At 46.5% G+C, this 20,862-nt stretch overlaps 1 protein-coding gene across 1 annotated transcript in view; it reads right to left on the reverse strand.

Moving 5' to 3' along the window:
* ANK3 (ankyrin 3) overlaps window positions 1-20,862 on the reverse strand; it is a 309,147-nt gene that overhangs the window by 68,681 nt on the left and 219,604 nt on the right. Inside the window, 6 exon segments of the mRNA XM_032231543.1 lie at window positions 11,484-11,546; window positions 11,704-11,776; window positions 13,706-13,801; window positions 14,435-14,533; window positions 14,637-14,735; window positions 19,572-19,670. Coding sequence (XP_032087434.1) covers window positions 11,484-11,546; window positions 11,704-11,776; window positions 13,706-13,801; window positions 14,435-14,533; window positions 14,637-14,735; window positions 19,572-19,670 — 529 coding nt within the window.

Genomic DNA, 20,862 nt, shown 5'->3' on the forward strand with positions numbered 1-20,862 from the left:
TAGATGCAACCAGACACAATGTATATAGGATACCTCAGATTATTGACAGGCAGGGAATAAACTTGGCTTGTTTTAGGGCAGGTGTGTGCAAACCTGAGAACTTTAAGACTTGTGGACTTTAATTCCCAGAATTCCCCAGCCAGCTGGGAATTGAAGTCCACAAGTCTTAAAGTTCCCAAATTTGGACATCCCTGTTTTAGGGAGAAAAAAGAAACTCTCTACTTGGTCTCCCTTCTGTTATAACCCTCTTCTCTGCTAGAGACTCCTCAGGGAAGAGACCAGATGATCCATCTATGGGGCAGAAGATGACATTTTTGCATCCTGGTTTGAGGAAGTGAAATTCATAGCAACCTGGGAGGTGTATATTGAGAAAAATGAAATGAAATCCCACCTCACTTTTCCTTGATTTCCGTGTCAGGAGGTGAGAACCAAAATAAATTCTTCCTTGTAAATGTGGCTTAGATACCACACATCCTACACTTGACGACTAGGTGTTTGTTTTTTGAAAATAAAATATTGAACCTACAGCACTTGAGTTTACTTTAAAGCATTTGCCTCGCCTCATTATTATAATCCAGATAAAGACCAGTTTATGAGCCCTATTCTACAACCATGTAAGTAAAATATCCCATTAAAGCAGCCACCCACATAAAAGAGCCATGGGCTTTAATGGGGGGGGGGGAGTGGGGGCTGTTGGTGGCCTTAAATCCCACCAGCTATGAAACTCTGGTGAAGGTTCCTTCATCGACCTGAACCAGAAGACAACAGAGGCACCAGGGGTTAACTCCCCCCCCCCATCTCTCCCCTCTGTGTCATCCTCAAAGCCACATTCCATCAGCTACAAAGATAGTCTGAGATACGCGCCTAATGTCCACTTAAATCAAGAGGGCCAGCTATCATTCCTCCTCCAGGTGGATGGAGGTGCCACCCGTAACCTACAAATCGGAGTTACCCCTGGAGGTTTCCCAAGCTGGCTGAACGAAGCCCGCTTTGCTTTTTGTCCTCCTTCCCCTCCTCCACCACTGTGGATTTTAGGCTAAGCCCCCTTGCAAGGGAGGGGGCGGAGGGTGTGTGTTGAACAACATGACCGGAGTCCCGCTTTTAACTCTCAGGCCAGACTAAAAATACCCGCCCCGCCAACCACAAAGTCCGAGATCAACTTTCTCCCCCTTCTCCGCCAACTGCGCTCCGTTCGAGATCCACTTGGAGAAAGTCCACGTATGTCCCAGTCCCTGACACCCGAAGTGGGGGAGCGGGGGGAGAACCACGGAGGGTCTTACTGCCTTGGAGAGCCATCTCCGCCGGCCTCGTCCTCAGCCTCCGGGTCTTCTCCGCCCGCGGCCGGCCCCTCGAGCTCTTAGCGCTGCTGCTGCTCCTGCTGTGGTTGATCCTCAGCCGCCAAAGCAGCATCGGATTTAGGAGGATCCTCGCTTTCCGGCCGCCTCAAAGCCGCGTCTGCACGTGCGCTGGGGAGCCGGGCGCCTTCCTCTTCCCAGTCTCCCCGGCGGGCTCCCCACAGCTCTAAGCGGACAGCAGCTGCCGGAGGGAAGAGGCCACCGAACCAGCCCGCCTGCCTCCTCCTCCTCTCGGCATTCTTCCGACGCGGCCGGCCGGCCGGGCAGAAAGGACCAGGGAGCGTAGCGGCACCCCGGAGGCGGGCGGGCGGGCGAGCCAGTGATTTGTATGGAAATGAGGGCACCGCTTGGGTGTCGGGCGGCTTCGCTTCGCCTCCCCTTCGCCCTGTAACTTGAAACTCCCTTCTGGGCGAAGCCTGCAGGCCTGGGACAGGCGGAAACCCAACAAAAATGCGCATCAGCCCTCAGGAGCGGGGGCGGCGATGCTGCCAGGGACGAACAGCTGAGAAAAGGGGGGCCTGGAGGGGGGGTCTGCCTCTCCAGGATCCAGAGGATTCCCAAATCTCTTTAGGTGGGGAAGGAAAGGCTTTTGGGATCTGCTTTGTCTCCTGAACTGGCCAGGGACTCCAACTACTTTGGCTAATCATTAACTCCACTGGCGATTTCCGCCACAATGCAAGGGAGAGGAGGGCACCAACTGAAAACACAAGCTGTTGTCTAAAGGCCAGCAGAGGAGAAAGTGTGGAATAGCTCAGAGTTGGCTTGTGGGCCTTTCTTTGGCTTTCAAGCCATTCCCATCATCTGTTCTGGCACTGGACCACTTGTCCAGCACTCGCAAAAGTCCAGTTTATTTAAAAGACCTTTCTTCCTTTTCTCAATTTGCTGATTGAATTTTTTTAAAAAAAGGAATGATCTCCAGGACACCCTCTTTCTGGCTTCCCATTTTATCTTTCCTAAAGAATGCAGTATTTTTGGCCTCCGAAGTTTTGGGATGCAAATGGTGTCAGAGTTTTCTTACAAAAGGATTGGGGCTTGATTTGGTTTCTGTGTTGGATTTGGCTGTCCCAAATTATGTTAAAGACCAGAATTACAATTTTTCTTACAAAAACAAAAAGCTAAAACAACAACTGCATTATAAGTTTTCAGTTTTGCAAAGTCTGTGAACATCTGCTGTCCCCATGGAGCTACTGGGGGGACCAGAGGTTTTCCCCATACTATAACACCTACTTGACCTTGACAGATCTCAGATAATCCCGCCAGGTTGGAGCAGATTAGGAATTGGAGGAGGAGCTACTGGGAAGAAAACCCTGTTGACTAGACTGGGAAATTCTAAGACAAGGACGGTACCAAAACAATTTTCTTTGTGATTTCTCTGTCCATAATGCAGGGGTGTCCAAATTTGGGAACTTTAAGACTTGTGGACTTCAACTCCCAGCCTGGCTGGGGAATTCTGGGAGTTGAAGTCCACAAGTCTTAAAGTTCCCAAGTTTGGACACCCCTGCCCTAATGGATCCTTCAAGTCTTCTAATCTAATGATGCAGCCTTTGCCACTGTAACTGAGTTATTTATTGAACTTATTCATCAATATGAGAAAAAGTAGTGGGCGCTTAGTGAGTTTAACAGAAAACTAGACCCGTGATACTGTACTTCTGTACTTCTTGTAAGAACTTACATCTCTAGCCTTACTAAAAAAAATACTTGCATCTGAGTGCTTTGGCTCTCACATGATGGGCCCTGTGGGACTATATTTTGCACTAGTAACTCTTCTGTTCCCAGCATGGAGCAGCAATTCAAGGAAAAAGAAGCTATACAAGATTCGACTTGGTTCATGCTTAAATGAAAGCCAACCAGGAAATCCTATACTCTACATTGGACCACAAACCCTGAGTTTTGTAGTTTTTGTAGTTTGTAGTTTTATTGACATTTATAGGCCGCCCTTTTCCCTGAGGGGACTCAGGGCGGCTTACAATCAATGGGAAGGGAGTGTAAGACAAAACACGAAAGAAAAAAAATGTGAATAAAAAAAATAAACCGATAAAACACAACATTCATTCAGCATTCGGGTGGGGCGAGGTTCGGATCTTATCCCCAGGCCTGACGGGATAGCCAAATCTTGAGGGCTGTGCGGAAGGTCTGGACGGTAGTGAGGGTACGAATCTCCACGGGGAGATCGTTCCAAAGCGTCAGAGCTGCAACTGAGAAGGCTCTCCTCCGCGTAGTCGCCAGTCGGCACTGACTGGCGGATGGAATTCGGAGGAGGCCTACTCTATGCGATCTGATGGGACGGAGGGAGGCAATTGGCAGAAGGCGGTCTCTCAGATAGTCAGATCCACTACCATGGAGGGCTTTGTGAATGGTAAGTAGCACCTTGAAGCGCACCCGGAGATCAACAGGTAGCCAGCGCAGCTCACGGAGGATCGGTGTTATGTGGGCGAACTGTGGTGCGCCCATGATCACTCGCGCGGCCGCATTCTGGACTAGCTGAAGTCGCCGGATGCTCTTCAAGGGCAGCCCCATGTAGAGCACATTGCAGTATTCCAGCCTAGAGATCACAAGGGCTCGAGTGACTGTTGTGAGGGCCTCCCGATTCAGGTAGGGCCGCAACTGGCGTACCAGGCGAACCTGGGCAAATGCCCCCCTGGTCACAGCTGACAAATGGTGGTCAAAAGTCAGCTGTGGGTCCAGGAGGACTCCCAAGTTGCGGACCCTGTCTGAGGGGTATAAATTTTGACCCCCCAGCCTGAGTGATGGAATATTGGCCAAATTGTTGGGAGGGAAGCACAACAGCCACTCGGTCTTGTCCAGGTTGAGTACCAGTTTGTTAGCTCTCATCCAGTCCTTAACGGCCTCAAGACCCCGGTTCATCACGTCCACCGCTTCATTGAGTTGGCACGGGGCGGACAGATACAACTGTGTATCGTCCGCATATTGATGGTATTTTATCCCGTGCCTCCGAATGATCTCACCCAGCGGTTTCATGTATATGTTGAATAGTAGGGGAGATAAGACCGAACCCTGCGGCACCCCATGTTAGGGGCCTCGGGGACGATCTCTGCCCCCCCACCAACACCGACTGCGACCTGTCCGAGAGGTAGGAGGAGAACCACTGCAAGACAGTGCCTCCCACTCCCACCTCCCGCAGTCGTCGCAGAAGGATACCATGGTCGATGGTATCGAAAGCCGCTGAGAGGTCGAGGAGAACTAGGATGGACGCATGGCCTCCATCTCTGGCTCTCCAGAGATCATCGGTCAATGCGACCAAAGCGGTTTCTGTGCTGTAACCGGGCCTGAAGCCGGACTGGAAGGGGTCAAGATAGCTAGCTTCATCCAAGGTACGCTGAAGCTGGAAGGCCACCACCTTCTCAACAACCTTCCCAACAAAGGGAAGGTTGGAGACTGGACAATAGTTATTAAGAACGGCTGGATCCAAGGATGGTTTCTTCAGGAGGGGTCTCACCACCGCCGTTTTAAGTGCGGCGGGGAAGTGCCCCTCCCGAAGGGAGGCGGTAACAACCGCCTGGATCCAGCCTCATGTCACCTCACTGCTGTTGGCAACCAGCCAGGAGGGACACGGGTCCAGTATACAGGTGGAGGCGCTCACAGCTCGCATAGCCTTCTAGAAATACTCTAGAAGACACCCATGGCTAACCCCTTCCATTCTGTTACGAAAGCTCTCCAGATGTGTTCACAAGGCCACCAGAAGCTGTCTTGAGTTTTACCCCCTCTTTCAGCAGGCATTGAAGATGGATACTCCAAAACAGGGTGGATTTGATTTAAATCAAGTCAATTTAAACCACGATTTAAATCACTAGTAAAAGGCTTGATTTAAATCAATTTGATTTAAATCATAATTTTTAAAGAGCAGCTGTCATCTCTATCCCGCAGCGGCTCCTCCTCTGACCCTCTGTTGACCAACAGTCCCATTCACTTTAATGGGACGGCTGGTGATGCGGCAGGGACACAAGGTGAGGAACATGGCAGGCAGCAGGTGAGTGGATACTGCCATGATGGATCTGAAATGATAGGTGCTCTTTAATATTATATTTATGAGCTGCTTAGAAGGTTTCCCTTTCATTTTTACGGCTTGCCCTTCCTCCTCACACTTAGAGCCTGGTGGTACAGATGCATTTCTCTTCAAACAATCATACAGTTTGTAGTCTACATAGATTTGCAAAACAAGGGGAATAAAGGAATATTCCCTGAACTTTGTTTTATGATTTATCTCATGGTTACTCTGAAATTGTGTGAATGTATCAATACAGTGAATGTTATCTCAGAGCTTGGATTCATTGAATGAGTTTACCAAAATGTAAATATTGCAGAATATACAGCCTCATGCTTACATAATTAAGCCTCATTTTATGCTGAATAAACTGAATTATTAATGTATCTTAAATAGAAACCTATTTTTAGATAGATTTTTACTCCAAAAGCATTTTATTAAAATAAATTTGATAAAAATAAAAAAAATCCGATTTAAATTTTAAAATCCAATTTAAATGTTTTAAAAATCCAATTTTTTCATTTTTTTAAAAAAATATTAATTTTTATCTACCCTGCTCCAAAATAACGTAGAATGACCTGAGCAAAAATGAAAACCTCCCTGCTGTAGAAAGGACTAACAAAAGTAATTGATTCTGTTTTTCCTCATTGCCTTGTGGACTTGTTGCCCTGTATGAGGCAGGCACCTCCCTCCCCAACCGGTCTAATTTGTCTGTGGTTCTAAGGCAAACATTTATAAAGACACAGCCAAGTATTGTGTGTTATAGACGTGGCAGCTAGTAAGTGCTAGTTTGTTCTTCATATTCTCCAAGGATTGGGGACTCAAGGTTTTTCTTCCTGTTGTTGGGAGGCCCTTAATACGTTTGTTTGCAAATGTACAGGCTGAACAGGTTTTGCACAGAGCAGAAGCAAGAACCAAAGTTGGGCTGGCCTCCAAATAATATTTCCTTGTCATTCGAAAAACTCAAAATACAATTTGTTATTCATCAAAATATAAGCTTATCTCTTTAAAACTCAACTCAACTTTACAACTCAACTCTCTGTCCTATCAATGTTGGCTCTTATCACCTTACACTAATGGCAGCTCAAGATGGCTTTCAACGTGACAGTCACAGAATCAATTAATAAATCACCTGCAATTGACAATGGATGGCTAGAGAGAACAAGTTTTTGTTAATGAAATTTAACCAACATCAACTTCAGACTTCAAAACTAAGAACACCCATGTAAGTCATTTTCTGCTTTAGGTTCTGCGTCTCAACTATTTTAAACCAGTATCTCAGAATATGCAGTAAAGTCAAAAATAGGCCATATTTGTCCGTCTGTCCATCCATCCATCCATCCATCCATCCATCTCCTTTCATGAACCCTAGGATGAAAGATTTATGCTACCTTTCCTCCATAGAGATAGTCTGCTTAAAATATACGTCCCTCATATTTATCGGTCTGATTGATACAATAATATAGAAACACTTAATTTTACAAAAGAAAGCAACGGTCATGTAAGAGAATACCCCAAGATTATTAATAACAATTTGGTTAAAAGAGTAAAGAAAGGGACCTGAATGAAATCAGAAGGTTATACCGATTAATTGCAGTCATTAAGGCAAGTAAGAGGTCATGAGGGCACTCTAGTGGCTAAAGAGAATTGACAAAGGAGGTTAGTGAAAAAGGAGTTTGCTGCATATACATAAGTGTGTATGACTAGTACTTTTCACCAAAGAAAACCTACAGTGTCACTCCAGTTGTTTTAGGGTGTTAGCTAGTAAGATAAAAATGGTCAATTGTTTGAAACAAATTGTTCCACTTCATTGGCAGACCATGCCCTTTGGGCGCAAAGTTTCAGCTGACATCTTAATAAGGAATTTTCCATAGTAAAAGATGCACAGGATTCTTGGACAATGCAAGAGAATGTGAGAGAGTTGGACCAGGGTTAAAATTCTTGCTGAGTTCAGCACGTTCCATCTGTGCTAAAGAAACTGCAGGTGTTGAAAGGTGGAAAGAAGTCCCCTCTACTCTTCGCTATTGACAGAATGAAGAATATCATTGAATGGGGCTCTACTGTACCAATTTTTTATTTTATTTATTTTATTTTATTTTATTTTATTTAGCATTTATAGGCCGCCCTTTTCCCTGAGGGGACTCAGGGCAGCTTACAATAGTAAGGGAAGGGGAGTGAAAGACAAAATACAGAAAAAAAAATGTGAAATAACTAAAAAGTACTAAAACACAACATTCACTCAGCATTCGGGAGGGGCAGAAGAGTTTATCCCCAGGCCTGACGGGCTAGCCAGATCTTGAGGGCTGTACGGAAGGCCTGGACTGTGGTCAGGGTACGAATCTCCACGGGGAGATTGTTCCATAGCGTCGGAGCAGCAACTGAGAAGGCTCTCCTCCAGGTGGTCGCCAGTCGGCACTGACTGGCGGATGGAATACGGAGGAGGCCCGCTCTATGCGATCTGATGGGACGCAGGGAGATTATTGGCAGGAGACGGTCTCTCAGATAGTCAGATCCACTACCATGGAGCGCTTTATGGGTGGTAAGTAAGACCTTGAATTGCACCCGGAGATCTACAGGCAGCCAGCGCAGCTCGCGGAGGATAGGTGTTATGTGGGCGAACTGAGGTGCGCCCACAATCACTGGCGCGGCCGCGTTCTGTACTAGCTGAAGTCTCCGGGTGCTCTTCAAGGGCAGCCCCATGTAGAGCACATTGCAGTATTCCAGCTTAGAGATCACAAGGGCTCGAGTGACTGTCGTGAGAGCCTCCCGATTCAGGTAGGGCCGCAACTGGCGCACCAGGCGAACCTGGGCAAATGCCCCCCTGGTCACAGCCGATAGATGGTGATCAAAACTCAGCTGTGGATCCAGGAGGACTCCCAAGTTGCGGACCCTATCTGAGGGGTATAAGTTTTGTCCCCCCAGCCTGATTGATGGTACGGTGGTCAAATTATTGGGAGGAAAACACAACAGCCACTCGGTCTTGTCTGGGTTGAGCACCAGTTTGTTTACTCTCATCCAGTCTTTAACAGCTTCCAGACCCTGGTTCATCACGTCCACCGCTTCATTGAGTTGGCACGGGGCGGACAGATACAATTGTGTATCGTCCGCATATTGGTGATACTTTATCCCGTGCCTCCGGATGATCTCGCCCAGCAGTTTCATCTATATGTTAAATAGGAGGGGGGACAAGACCGACCCCTGTGGCACCCCATATGTTAGGGGCCTCGGGGACGATCTCTGCCCACCCACCAACACCGACTGCGACCTGTCCGAGAGGTAGGAGGAGAACCACTGCAAGACAGTGCCGCCCACTCCCACCTCCCGCAGTCGTCGCAGAAGGATACCATGGTCGATGGTATCGAAAGCCGCTGAGAGGTCAAGGAGAACCAGGATGGACGCAAAGCCTCCATCCCTAGCTCTCCAGAGATCATCGGTCAATGCGACCAAAGCGGTTTCTGTGCTGTAACCTGGTCTGAAGCCGGACTGGAAGGGGTCAAGATAGTTTGCTTCCTCCAAGGTACGCTGAAGCTGGAGGGCCACCACTTTCTCAACAACCTTCCCCACATAGGGAAGGTTGGAGACTGGACGGTAGTTATTAAGAACAGCTGGATCCAAAGACGGTTTCTTCAGAAGGGGTCTCACCACCGCTGCCTTAAGCTCGGTGGGGAAGTGCCCCTCCCGAAGAGATGCCACAACAACCGCTTGGATCCAGCCTCGTGTCACCTCACTGCTGTTGGCAACCAGCCAGGAGGGACACGGGTCCAGTACACAAGTGGAGGTACTCACAGCTCGCATAGCCTTGTCCACATCCCCAGAGGCAACTTCCTGAAACTCAACCCAGAGATGATTTGCCAAGTCTTTCCCCTGTGTCTCAGCTGGCTCTGCAAGAGTGGAGTCCAGGTCCCCTCGAAACCGGGCAACTTTGTCCGCCAAGAACTGAACATACTCCTCAGCCTTACCCTGTAAGGGGTCCCCCGTCTCCCTCCTATTTAGGAGGGAGCGGGTTATCTAAACAGGGCGGCTGGGCGGGACTCGGCGGACGCTACCAAGGAGGCAATGTGTGTTCTTTTTGCCGATCTTAAAGCGCGAGTATACTCCTTGGTGCATGCTGTTACAAGTGCCCGGTTCAATTCGGACCTGTCTGATCTCCACAGGTGCTCTAGGCGTCTCCTCCGGCGCTTTATCTCCCGGAGCTCCTCGGTAAACCAAGGAGGCCTCCGGGGGCCGCTGACCCGGAGGGGCCGTAGTGGCGCAATCCGGTTTAGAGACCCCGAAGCTGCCGAGTGCCAGGCAGCGACAAGGGTCTCCACCGAACTGTGGGCGAGAGTATCTGGAATAACCCCAAGCTCCGTCTGGAACCTAACAGGGTCCATCAGTCGCTTGGGGCGGAACCACCTGGTCGGTTCCTCCTCCCTACGGTGGGGGTTTGGCCTCTGGAAGTCTAGCCTCAGTAGGCAGTGGTCTGACCACGACAGGGGTATGATCTCATTACCCCTCAGACCAAGATCATAACTCCACTGCTCCGAGAGGAATACGAGGTCGAGCGTGTGACCCGCTGAGTGGGTTGGGCCTCGAATTACCTGGGTCAAGCCCATGGCTGTCATGGAAGCCATGAACTCCTGCGCTCCGTCAGAGCGTTCACCGAGCGACGGCAAGTTGAAGTCCCCCAGAACTATAAGTCTAGGGAACTCAACTGCTAGCTCGGCTACTGACTCGAGGAGCGAGGGGAGGGCTGCTGCAACGCAGTTGGGAGGCAGGTACATAAGCAGCAGACCCACTTGACCCTTGAGGTCCAGCTTCACCAGCAGGGACTCACACCCGACAAGCTCCGGAGCAGGGATCCTACGAGGTACTAAAGACTCCCGGACTACAATAGCCACACCGCCACCCCTTCCCTGGGCTCTCGGCTGGTGTAGCACCTGAAATCCGGCTGGGCACATCTCAACGAGGGGGACTCCTCCCTCCGTGCCCAGCCATGTTTCAGTAATACATGCCAGGTCTGCGCCCTCATCGGTTATCAAGTCCCGGATGAGGGGGGGCTTATGAACCACAGACCTGGCATTTAGCGACAGCAGCCTGAGACCAGGGTCCTGATCACTCGCGCCATCTGACCTTGGAGTGGGACTCCTAGGGCCGGAAGGAGGGATCTCTGTAATATAGCGAACCCTCCTTCCCCAATGATGGCCTGCCCTAAAGTCCCCGCCAAAATGCAGCAAGTGCTATTGTTCTTTACATGCTTCTCTAAAATATAAAGTTGTTGCAAAACTGGGATCAGCCAATCTGATGCAAAACATTTCCCAAAACAGATCACTATTGCAGGACTCTTGAGATTGTAGAGAGGACAATTAGCACCTCCATCTGAAGATGCATCCTCAAACTCTTGGATATGCCCCAAACCTCTCTGTTTTCTGTTTATAAAAGGGTAAAGGTTCCCCTCACACATATGTGCTAGTTGTTCCCAACTCTAGGGGGCAATGCTCATCTCCGTTTCTAAGCTGAAGAGCCAGCACTGTCCGAAGACGTCTCCGTGGTCATGGGGCTGGCATGACTAAAAGCTGAAGGCGCACGGAACACTGTTACCTTCCCAACAAAGGTGGTTCCTATTTTTCTACTTGCATTTTTACATGCTTTCAAACTGCTAGATTGGCAGAAGTTGGGACAAGTAACAGGAGCTCACTCCGTTATGCGGCGCTAGGGATTCAAACCGCTGAACTGCCGACCTTCTAATCAACAAGTTCAGCGTATTAGCCACTGAGCCACTACAGGTATGTTAATGCTAGTTGGGACTCCAGCTCTGAAGTAAACCTGTGCAATGAAAGAAAAAGAACAGGTCCACTGCGGCCACCTCATCTATGGTACCCCCACTGATTGGGCCCACAAATGGAGGACAATCATACTAGATTCTTGCATGCCCAGAAGGGGCTCCGTCTTGTAAGGACAAGGGCAAGGCAGGTTCAGCTGCCTGGTCTAAGGGGAAAAGGCCAAGCAGCCTCCCGTTGGCATTGCACCAGAAGTACAAACTGTAGTGTATATGCAGCTTTGATAGGCGGCTTGTTAGGAGAAAAAGTGGAAACTCTAAAGGGCAGAGTCCACTGCAACTCCGAGAGAAAAGGCGCCAGAAATACCTTCTTCAGCGTCTGAAATATATTCACCTTCACTGAGAATTTCAGGGACATTCACTTTACATGCTGCACAATTCAAGTGAACAAAATGTTAGGCTCATTTTACAAATCCAGGGAAACAATTTACCATTGCAATTTTAATCGAAAACCCCACAGAAAGGGAGTCTTCTTAATAACAAGTTATCTTTCAGGCACAGCTAACACTGTCTTATCTTCCACGTACCTTCATCATCCGACATGTCTAAAACTTCATTCATGGTCTCTGGAACGTTCATTTTATGTTTTTCTGTGACGGTCTGTTTAAAAGAAAGAAGCGGCATCAGTTCAATTTAAAATTATCAGTAACGTCCTCCAGAAACCGTTGTAAAAATAATAATCTATATGAAACAGTGTGTGTCCCCCCTCCCAATCCCTTGCAGTATTTCATGTGCCTCTTTTGTCATTACAGAAAATACTCAAAGGGATGCCCGTGTCATTGTGTAAGCCAGGGGTGTGTCAAACTCCATTTACTTGAGGGCCGCATCAGGGCTGTGTTTAACCTCTGGGGGCCGGGGTGGGCGTGGTCAGCTCAACTTCATTCGTGTTGGGGGTGCCTGTGGTGGTCCGAGTGCTCTCCTAGCAAAAATGGGCTCCCGAGCTCCACTTTCCTGCAAACTTCGGCCAGTGAAAATGGAGCTCGGAAGGGGCACATGAGGCCCTCAAGAGCTCCATTTTCACTGGCAGAGGGACCGCAGGCCAGGCCTTTATTGTTTCCAGGGTGGCCCCATGGGCCAGATCTAACCACCTCGCAGGCTGGATCCGGCCCCCGGGTCTTGAGTTTGACACCTCTGGTGCACACCAATCTTCTCCAGATGGGTGGGACTACGGCCCCCATCACCCCCCACTGTCTGAATATGATGCAATTTCTACTGCTACCCATAGGTGTGTTTCTACGTGGCTGCTTCCAGGCAACTCTACTATAGCTACTTTCCGTTGCTTTCTCCCCCCACCCTCCATATACACACCATCTACTCCACAGCCCTGGGATTTCCTAATAAGGGAGGTCTGGGGTGGAGTGGGAAAGACTGGGGTTCAAGGAACCCCCTCTTTTACCCACAGAAGCACCCCAAGGACCTTGGGCCAGTTGGCCCCACCTAGCCTATGCGGATGGGGGGTGGGAAGTGGGAGGATTTTTTATGTACTTCATCTTGAGTTTTTCCACCCTAAATCTAATAAACAATGAACATTAAATTATTTGTTTCATGAGTGCGGAAACTAACGAGACAAAAGGAGGGTAGTGGTCTGCCAATCGGTAACAAAAAAAACGTTGAACGGATGTCATGATGCAATGTTAGGAGAACACAACCTTCCCAATACAACACGGCTGGCTGCTCCTTGTTGTTTCAGTAGTTGTGTTCACTGCTCCCTTTCTTCTGCTTCTCTTTGTCTTGATCCATTTTACAGGACTTGCTGCCCTGCTTTCCATTAGTTCTTTTCTTTTAAACCTGCCTCTGTAAAACTATTTGCAAGGTGCTCTGTAAGGCAACTTGCAAGCCTGAGATTATATTAGGAATTTCTGAAATGGTTGAAAATAAAAGAGGAGGGAGCCAAGATGGGTCTACCATGAGCCTCCCTCAGTTGACTTTTCATCTCCCTTCAGCACTCCCTTTCCCGCTTCTAAGGCCTGAGCTCTCAGCTCAGATAGACGCTGTTCAGTGGTGGAGACAAAGGTCTCCATGGGAACTTCTGAGGCTGAAGCGCACCAGCCAACCTCTTCTTATAACCAGGCGGGGAGGTCAGTCTCTTGAGCTGGACTGTGGGAAAGGTGCCGTAGAAAATTTTCCAGCTCTCCAAAACTGGCTCCTTTTGCTCTTTCCTGCTGCGTTTTTAAGAAAAACACCCACCTGGAGAGGATTCTGTAATAGAAACCAAGCTATCCTGAATCATTCTGAGGACCAGCCACCCAGCTCTGGTCTAAGGTAGACAAACTGCCTTGGCATGGAGCCAGATGCATGTCTAATAAAGGAGAATGTCTGTAGCTCAAAGTTGAAATGAAGGTCCTTGGTGCTCTCTGACTTGCAGATGTTTCATCACCCAAACTAGGAAATATCATCAGGATAATGAAATGCCTGCAGGAAAGCAACCAAGCTCAGAGAGCACCAAGGACCCCCCTCAGATGCATTTCTGTTCTGTCTGTTTCTTTGGAAAGACACAGCAGTTGCCTATGGACAGGTAGCCATACTTACAATTGTCGTCATTGTCTCTTCCGTCACTATTTTCAGCGTGTCGACGACAGAAATGTAGCCCAGTCGTTTGGCAATGGCCAGGGCGGTGTTCCCATTCTAGAAGAGGAAAAGTTTTCTAAGAAGAGGGACTCTACCAGCTTCTCCACTGAAGAGGCAACTAGAGGTCCAGCATGCTTTCCTTCAGGAACTGTTAGCTGCTATCTGCTAGGAAGGGTTAGCTTGAGGCCGTTTCCATGGGAAACAAATAGAAAAGTAAAGTCTGGCTTGAACAACCAATTACTGAAGAGCAAACAGAGACAGTTGGGGTTATCGACACTCCATCTGTGACCAAGGTTATGAATTCCAAGAAAAGGGATACTTTAAGTGCAAATTGCAGAACGGAGAGGTGAGGAAAACCCCTTCAAGGTTGGCTGAAAATCCAGATAGCAAAAACAGCTCAACTGTCCTGAGACAGGGATGAGCTGCCCTTGAGCTTCTCGATGAAAGCCATCCATAGGCAAGAGTGAGGGATGGTCCATGGGCAATCTGCTTCTTGAGAATGAGGAGACCCCCCTGGTACACATCTGACATGAAGGAAACCCCCCCATGACATATATATGGAGAGTTGAGCTGCATCCTTCCCTTCTGAGAACCCCAGAATTATGAACACAAGCAAAAGAGCAGCAGTTACCAGCCAAAGAAGAAGCTAAAAGTGGGACCCAAGATCTCCCCACCCACCCAATTTCTTACCACAGTGAGCTCGTTGGGGGATGCACCATTCTGCAGCAGGACGTTGATGATGTGGGTGTGTCCTTGCTGAGCGGCTTGGTGCAGGGGGGTGTAGCCGTTCTAGGGAGAAAAAAAGTGAAAGGGGGCTGTTGCAGGAGACCCTCCAGGAACTCACCCATCCTCATCCACACAGAGAAAAGTAGACAAGAGATGGGAATCTCACCTTGGTTTTGGCATTCACTTTTGCAAATTGCTGCAGGAGGAAATTAACTATCTTTATGTTTCCATAGTGGCACCCAACGTGCAATGGAGTGTAGCCCATCTGAAATTAAATCCAGAGAAAGGAAAGTGCAAAAAAGAACAACAGGATGATTAATACAGCACTAAATGAAATAACGTAATGCATTTAGCCTCTAAGTCTTCTCTTCAACCCCCACCAAGGTCTAAAGTAGCAAACGCAATAGCACTTAGACTTATATACCGCTTCATAGTGCTTTTTACAGCCCTCTCTAAGTGGTTTACAGAGTCAGCCTCTTGCCCCCAACAATCTAGGTCCTCATTTTACCCATCTCGGAAGGATGGAAGGCTGAGTCAACCTTGTGCCTGGTGAGATTTGAACTGCCGAACTACAGCTAGCAGTCAGATGAAGTACCATTCAGTTGTGTTTTTAAAAAAGGTTCAAAAAACACATTGGACCAAAAAGCAGATGGACTCAGTTTACGGAATCACTATGGCCATGGGGCACCAAAGAAAGGTAGCAGCCATATTTTATCCATACCCCAATTTTGGAATTGTGGTGCTAGCTGGGAACTTTGTAGGTTGGGAAAGCTGCCTCGATCAGACGGACTGCTGGACTTTGAGCCAAGTCCAGTTCTGGATTCAAGTCCCCTTGCAAATATAAAGCTGAGCTAAAAGATTCCATCACAACTATCCTGTCTCATGGGGTCTCACAAAATGCGAGGGGCCTGGCTGGCCAGAAATGTTCACCTGAGCAACTCTGGGGAAATGCAACACTGGGTGGACACATGGCAAAGGTGATCACTTTTTTGTGTGGCTCCTGTCACAATGAACATATCCATTGTAGGATTGAGGAGGAAGCACCAAGGATTATACCATCAAAAAAGGGGGGGGGAACCCCCGAGAGAGAAAATTCTGCTCCATCAAAAATGCTGATGACAAGGAGGAGACAGTGGTGTCTTCAGACCTTTAAGGATCACCACAATTACCCTTAAAATTCACGAGCAATTTAAGCCTTATCATTTGCATCAAGAGAATATTATCTCTCCATTCTGACAGATGCTTATTTAGCAAAAGTGAGCTGGGAACGCAGGACAGGGACAGTTCACAAAAGGGTCAAGGTAATGTGATCTTTTCTGATGCACAACTGCACCACAAATACAAGCCCTCCAGACCTGCTTGCACAGATTCTCACACCTCTTCCTTGAGACACAGGTACTTATTTATTAGATGCAAGTTAGTAATGCAGCTATTTATTCACTTGCACACTTGAGAGCAAACATAGGCATTTATGTTCACATTTTTATGGTGGCATCCACTATTCGTTTTTAAAATACAGTGACATTCCTATGACACAAGTACTGAGAAACACTGACCTACTGAGAAAATCTACCAGCAAATTTTGCTTCATAGAGCTAAGCAAGGAAAAGGACCATCATTTTCCTTGTCACAGCCCTGCCCAGTATCTCTGGATGGAGAAGGTCAGATGGACTACAGAGAATTCAGCAGGAGGTCAACAAGCATCCGCTTTTATGTATTCAGCCCTGTTGCCTTCCTTGGCATCATTGCAGTTCTTGGAACATGAACCTGGTTTGAAAATCAGCCCAAAATTTGAGGTATTGCAAGACCATTCAGAAGATTTAAGCCAGTGCTTCTCAACCTTGGCCCACCTGAAGATGTGTGGACTTCAACTGATCCTGGGGGATTCTGGGAATTGAAGTCCACGCTTCTTCAGGTGACCAAGGTTGAAAAACACTGATTTAAGCAAAATGTGGCCTGCAGTCCTCTGGGAAGATTGGCTCCTGTTCTATCTTTTCTATTTAACAGCAAATAGCCTTTTAGATTTCACATAAAACAGAGCCAAATGCCCCTGTCCTGATGTTATTTCAGCTTAATTCAGTCAAAATGTGAATATTTTGGCCATTAACAGCCTCTCCACTCTTTCATTTATGGAACTGATTGGTGGAGCATAATAAACCCAATAGAAACAACAAAATGAATTAATCTTCTATTCATTATAATTTCCTTTCTTTCATCTAAACAAGGAAGGATAATAAATGAGATTACACTTGACCTGGTTATTGAATACACCAGTTGGTGGATTCAACAATGCATTGAATTGTAAGCTAACCAAACAAGTTGAACTTATCTCACAAGAACCTAATCAAGTGTAATGCTAAACAAACTTAACATGCCCTGCAAAAAAAGCACCTAGTAGATACGATGTGCAAACACAACCCTTGAGCACAGTTCTGTTTCACTGTACATCATTTTTGGCAGAGGAAATTTAATTTCTGGATTGGTTTAGGGGAGCGCAAAGTATATGTGATGCCATCTAGTGATACAGTCAACATCTACATGAATGGCTTCTTACAGGTGAATTCCAGGTACGGAGACCCTTTTCATACTGATCTAGCCTGAGAGCCAAGTGCTGCTCCTTGTACTGGACTATCAGGTTCCCACATCAAATCTTGATTACTATTCTCTGTGCCAGGTAAATAATTCAAAGTATGCAATGAAAATATCCCTAAATATTGCAGCAATGTCATCATTTTTGAGACGGCATTTCAGACCCAGTTTGAGATATGCTGTCTCCTGTCCTTCCTTTAAAACTATTTTGTTTTACAGTGAGCACTAAGCAAGCTAACAGGGTCCCATCTAGGCTTCTAATTAAATTGCCAGTGCATCTGGGTGTCAGGAAATGCTTTAAAAAAATGATTTACTGAAAACACTGAATGTGCTGGAAAGACACAATAGAATAAGAAACAGAAAGAATCACCACCTGTACCTAACACCACGTAAATTAAATCAAATAGATGTTAAATATTTGTTGGAGGTGCGAGAAAGAGGTTGGAACATATAGACATATGTGGTATGATTGTGATAGTCCACAAAAAAATATGGGACATTTAAAAGTGTTTAGCACTTTTAAATATAAATTTAGATATGTCACCGAGGATTGCATTACTGTTGCTGGTGGAAAAACAGGATATAAATGAAACAAAAAAGGAATTGATTGTAAATTTGATAATGGCCCCTAGATTAGTGATGGCTAAATATTGTGGATGAAATTAGGATATTCAAAGAAATGAGTGGTATAATGAAATTTGGAGTATGGCAACAAATGATAAAATACCAACAGAAATTAAATTTTAAAAAGGGATGATTAAAGTAAACAACTATAATTAAATATGGGAGGATTTTCTAAAAACAGTGTTTGTGGAAGACAAAGGGAATAAACCTACTCAAGAATATATGTTGTTTTGGAGAGGATAAGGGCACATTTGGAATATATTGTATATCTTTTACCGTGTTTCCCGGAAAATAAGACAGGGTCTTATTTTCTTTTGAAACCCCAACCCCCACCCCCTCAAAATAAGCACTTGGTCTTATTTTGGGGGAGGTCTTGTTATTTTTGAGGTGCAAGGAACCTCATTTTCAGAGAAACAGGGTAGTTTTTATAGAAGAAAAATAAGGGGGGAAAGGAATGGGGGGGTTGCGCTGTAATATTTATATTTTTTTTCTTTTGTGTTTAGAGTTTTATATATATTATGTTTGCATTATATGTATGGAAGATTGTGTGTATGTGTGTGTGTGTGTGTGTGTGTGTGTGTGTTTGTAGATTTTAACGAGTATAGGTATGCTGGTCTTGTTGTATTCAGGTCTTTTCCTGTATAAGATCAAGATTGTCTTGGCAACATTTTGGCGAGGTCTCGCTCGCCATCCTCAGGCTGGTGTTTTTGAAACAGATCCAGTTTCCAACTGGTTTGCTAATTTATTTGGGCCTTAAATGTGATGGTTTATGTCATGTGTTTATGTGCAGGATTCCTCGTCTTCTCTGTCTGCCTGTTTTTCCCCTCCATGGATTTTGCTACTTCAGGCAACCGTGCCAGCACCAAATTTATGACAGGGTAATCAGCTTCCCGACCTTTGATAAGAGGACAAGGGCAGGTAATTATTACTGGAGCAGACTTTTTTCCACTGCCAAAAGAAAGAGCCTGCAACCCTTTCATCAGACTAGCTGGCTGGGCTGTCTGTTATTATGTCCACAATGGAGCCTGGGTCCTTCTCTAAGCAGGAGGGCAGAAAGACCACACAGCTTGCCTTCACCCAGGTAGGCAGTTGGGCCTCCTATTCAAAATGAGTCTGGGTTTTGGTTTGTTGTTGTGGTTGTTGTTTTTAAGGCTACAGAGGGAATGAAGGAAAGCATCTTCTTTCGCCTGATCTAAAGGAAGAGAATTTGTCCAATTTATCTACTCCTCCCGATTTGAGAAGTTCCTCAGCCTGCCTTTTGCATCAATATTTTTGGCCAGGAGTCCACAAGTTTCTTGAAGAAAAACCATGCAAAAATCAATCACTGCCTTTCAACTCCTTCAACCATCCAAAGATTTAGGGCCACACCTCCTATAGGTCTCAGCCAGCCCGGGGAGCAACTATTATGATTTTGGAAATTGTAGTCTGAACCTCCTGTGACTGGATTTTTTGTCCAAGACACCCAACAAGGTCACAGGTCTCACAGCTAAACAGTTCCAAAACAGAACAGTGCCTCTGGGGTTGAGGGAGGCAGAGTATTTGAGGCTTTGAGGTAGGCCTTATGGTAGAAATGAGAAGGACCATCCATCCACAGACTGGATAACATAGTGATGACATCAGTCATACAATAGTAGGGCCCAGAAAGGAGTCCATAGGCAGCTGGGCAGGCCCAAGAAGAGATCTGATCAGCCGCATCCATAATCCCACCCAGCTGTGGTGTTTTATTTATTTGTTTGTTCATTTGTTTATACCTTTTTTGAACAACGGTGCCATTGACCCAAGAAACAATTCCTAAGTCAGAAAGGGCGGTGGGATGGACAGAGTGGTTTTACCCATGTTAACTTGCCCTTCTGGGATTCTTTAAATATAATCTTTCCATAAATCCTACCTTCGTGGGTGCATCCACCACAGCTCCTTGGTTGACCAGCACCTCCGCCACGTTGATTCTGTCCTCCTGGGCTGCCAAGTGCAGTGGAGTAAGACCACTCTGCAAATCACATACAGCAAATCAGTTTTGGGCAGAAGGATCTTTAACAGATAAATGGAATTGGAAGGAACCTTGTAGGTCATCTAGTTCAACACCCTGCCTAAGCAGGAGACCCTATACCATTTCTGACAAATGGCAGTCCAATCTCTTCTTGAAAGCCTCCAGTAATGAAGCTCCCACAACTTCCGAAGGCAACTTCTCTTTCCATGGGTTGATTGCTCTCATTGTCAGAAAGTTCCTCCTTATTTCTAGGTTGAATCGCTCCTTGGTCAGTTTCCATCCATTATTCCTTGTCTGACCGTCAGGTGCTTTGGAAAATAGCTTGACCCCCTCCTCTCTGGGGCAGCCCCTCAAATATTGGAACATTGCTATCCTGTCTCCCCTGGTCCTTCTCTTCACTAGACTAGCCTGCCCAGTTCCTGCAACCGTTCTTCATATCCTTTAGCCTTCAATCCCCTAATCATCCTGGTTGCTCTTCTCTGCACTCTTTCTAGAGTCTCAACATCTTTTTTATAGTGTGGTGACCAAAACTGGATGCAGTACTCTAAGTGTGATCTTACTTAGGCTTTATACAGTGGTATTAGTACCTCATTTGATTTTGATTATATCCTTCTGTCAATGCAACTTAGGATTGCATTGGCTTTTTTGGCTGCCGCTGCACACTGCTGGTTGTCCTATTTAGGTGGTTGTCCACTAAGACTCCAAGTTCCTCTCACAGTCACTGCTATTATGCCTAATTTCACCCAGTCTATATGTGTACTTTTGGTTTTTCTTGCCTAAGTGTAAGACTTTACTTTTCTCTACATTGAATTTCATTTTGTGAGATAGGGCCCAGTGTTCAAATCTGTCAAGAGCCACCTAGATCTTGAGCCTACCTTCTAAGGTGTTGGCTATTCCTGCCAGCTTAATGTCATCAGGGCTTGGGTTTAATGCCCAGCAAGGCCAGTGCTCTCCTCCTGAGCTTAACAAGACGGCAATAGAAAATGCACTTGTGGTGCTCAATACACATTTCAACCAGATATGTCAAATTAGACAATTAAAGACTGAAAAAGGAATAGATGGTAAACAAACAAATGAGTTGCCATGTTTTATAAAGGAGGTACTATTGTTTGTGTTGGGGTACAATATAGTACACATTATACTATCATGCTGGCACAGCACAACTACTCCAGGAGCCCTTTCCTCATGGTTT

This window comes from Thamnophis elegans, chromosome 15 (genome assembly GCF_009769535.1).
Source record: "Thamnophis elegans isolate rThaEle1 chromosome 15, rThaEle1.pri, whole genome shotgun sequence".
NCBI lineage: Eukaryota > Metazoa > Chordata > Lepidosauria > Squamata > Colubridae > Thamnophis > Thamnophis elegans.